We start from the raw sequence: 1,373 nt of genomic DNA on the forward strand, positions 1-1,373 counted from the left end.
TTAACATATGTTAATGAAGGCGTGTCAGGGGAGGTGTCTTACCTACGCTCAGTTCCACGTTAATTGTGATGTACAAAGGCAATGTGCGTGGATTCACGCAGTTTGATACATCTGGATTTTTTTTTTGTGCGTACGCCGTTTTCTGGATTTGACCGTACGTCAGGTTTCAGTAAGAAATCCACGCAAGTCTTTGTACATGAGGCCCCTGGTGTTTTTAAGCAGGAACTGCACCACAGCGTGTTCAAATGAACTCATCCAATACATAAGACTTAATGAATGAGTATGACTGAGTATCATCAGCATAACAATAGACTCGTGTAAAAGATGTTTATCTATTGAACCAAGATTTCTTACTGTGATGAAAATTCAGTGTTGTCGCTTACTTTTATATTGCTTGGATCATAATAATTTGCTAAGTGACTAAAAAAATCATCCTTAATCTTTCCACTCAGGCTGATCTGAAGGAACGATATTCAGTAAATGAGCTGCTGGCTGACCTCGCTGGATGCAGGGCCACTCGTGTTCTTCTATTCGTGGATCAGAGCTACAGTGGCGTCCTGTCCAAAAGGCTGAGCAATTCACAGAAACATCTCAACGTAGTTCTGGTCCAGGGACCAGCTTGGCACAACCATCCTTACCAGAACCAGAGGCTGAGCCATGGAGAGGATGGCAGCAACTGGTCCCTCATTAGCTCTACCACCTGCCTCTTGGACCACCTGGGACAGGCAAGTTTTCACAAAAAAAAAAAAAAACCCATTCTATTCTGTCTCTTCTGGACCAAGTTTTTAAATCTCATCATCCTCTCTCAGGTTGAAGGTATATCTCACCGACTGGAGTCACGGGCTGCCCTTTTAAATGTTACGTTGGCAGGTGCGCCTTGCAACGCAACTCCACCTCTGACAGACAGCGAGATGCGCAGAGAGTACCAGGGCTGCCAGAACCTGCCGACAGCTCTATGGCACCAAAAGTACAGAAGGACCAACTGAGAAGGACATCAAAACCTACTGAGAGATGAAAAAAGACATGGAAAAAGACCGTCTGTAAACATTTCCACTACAGACCTGTAAATGTACTGCTCTTTATTTGTTTCTTTTATTTTTTCTAAGGTAAAGTCCACAACCAGAAAGTTTCTGTGAATACAACAGGTTTTTTTTCTTTAAGACTTGCATCCACATAAGGCTGATACAGCAGGTAAAATAAGTATTGAACAAGTCACCATTTTTCTCAGTAAATATATTACTAGAGGTGCTAATGACATGAAATTTTCACCAGATGTCGGTAACAACCCAAGTGATCCATACATACAAAGAAATCAAACCATAAATGTGTAATAAACAGTGAAGTTTGGAGGTGGGAACATCATGGTGTGGGGC

At 42.2% G+C, this 1,373-nt stretch overlaps 1 protein-coding gene across 2 annotated transcripts in view; it reads left to right on the forward strand.

Moving 5' to 3' along the window:
• The window catches only part of LOC106534063 (uncharacterized), an 11,285-nt gene extending 10,082 nt beyond the window's left edge, over positions 1-1,203 (forward strand). Inside the window, exons 2-3 of one of the 2 annotated variants that reach the window (XM_014030574.1) lie at positions 453-725; positions 810-1,203. In XM_014030574.1, coding sequence (XP_013886028.1) covers positions 453-725; positions 810-986 — 450 coding nt within the window. In that variant the 3' untranslated portion in view covers positions 987-1,203. Of the gene's footprint in view, positions 1-452 lie in introns of both variants that reach the window. The other variant, XM_014030573.1, reaches the window with a different exon arrangement.
• Positions 1,204-1,373: the final 170 nt, after the last annotated feature.

Source organism: Austrofundulus limnaeus, unplaced genomic scaffold, assembly GCF_001266775.1.
Source record: "Austrofundulus limnaeus strain Quisiro unplaced genomic scaffold, Austrofundulus_limnaeus-1.0 Scaffold1082, whole genome shotgun sequence".
NCBI classification, from domain to species: Eukaryota; Metazoa; Chordata; class Actinopteri; order Cyprinodontiformes; family Rivulidae; genus Austrofundulus; species Austrofundulus limnaeus.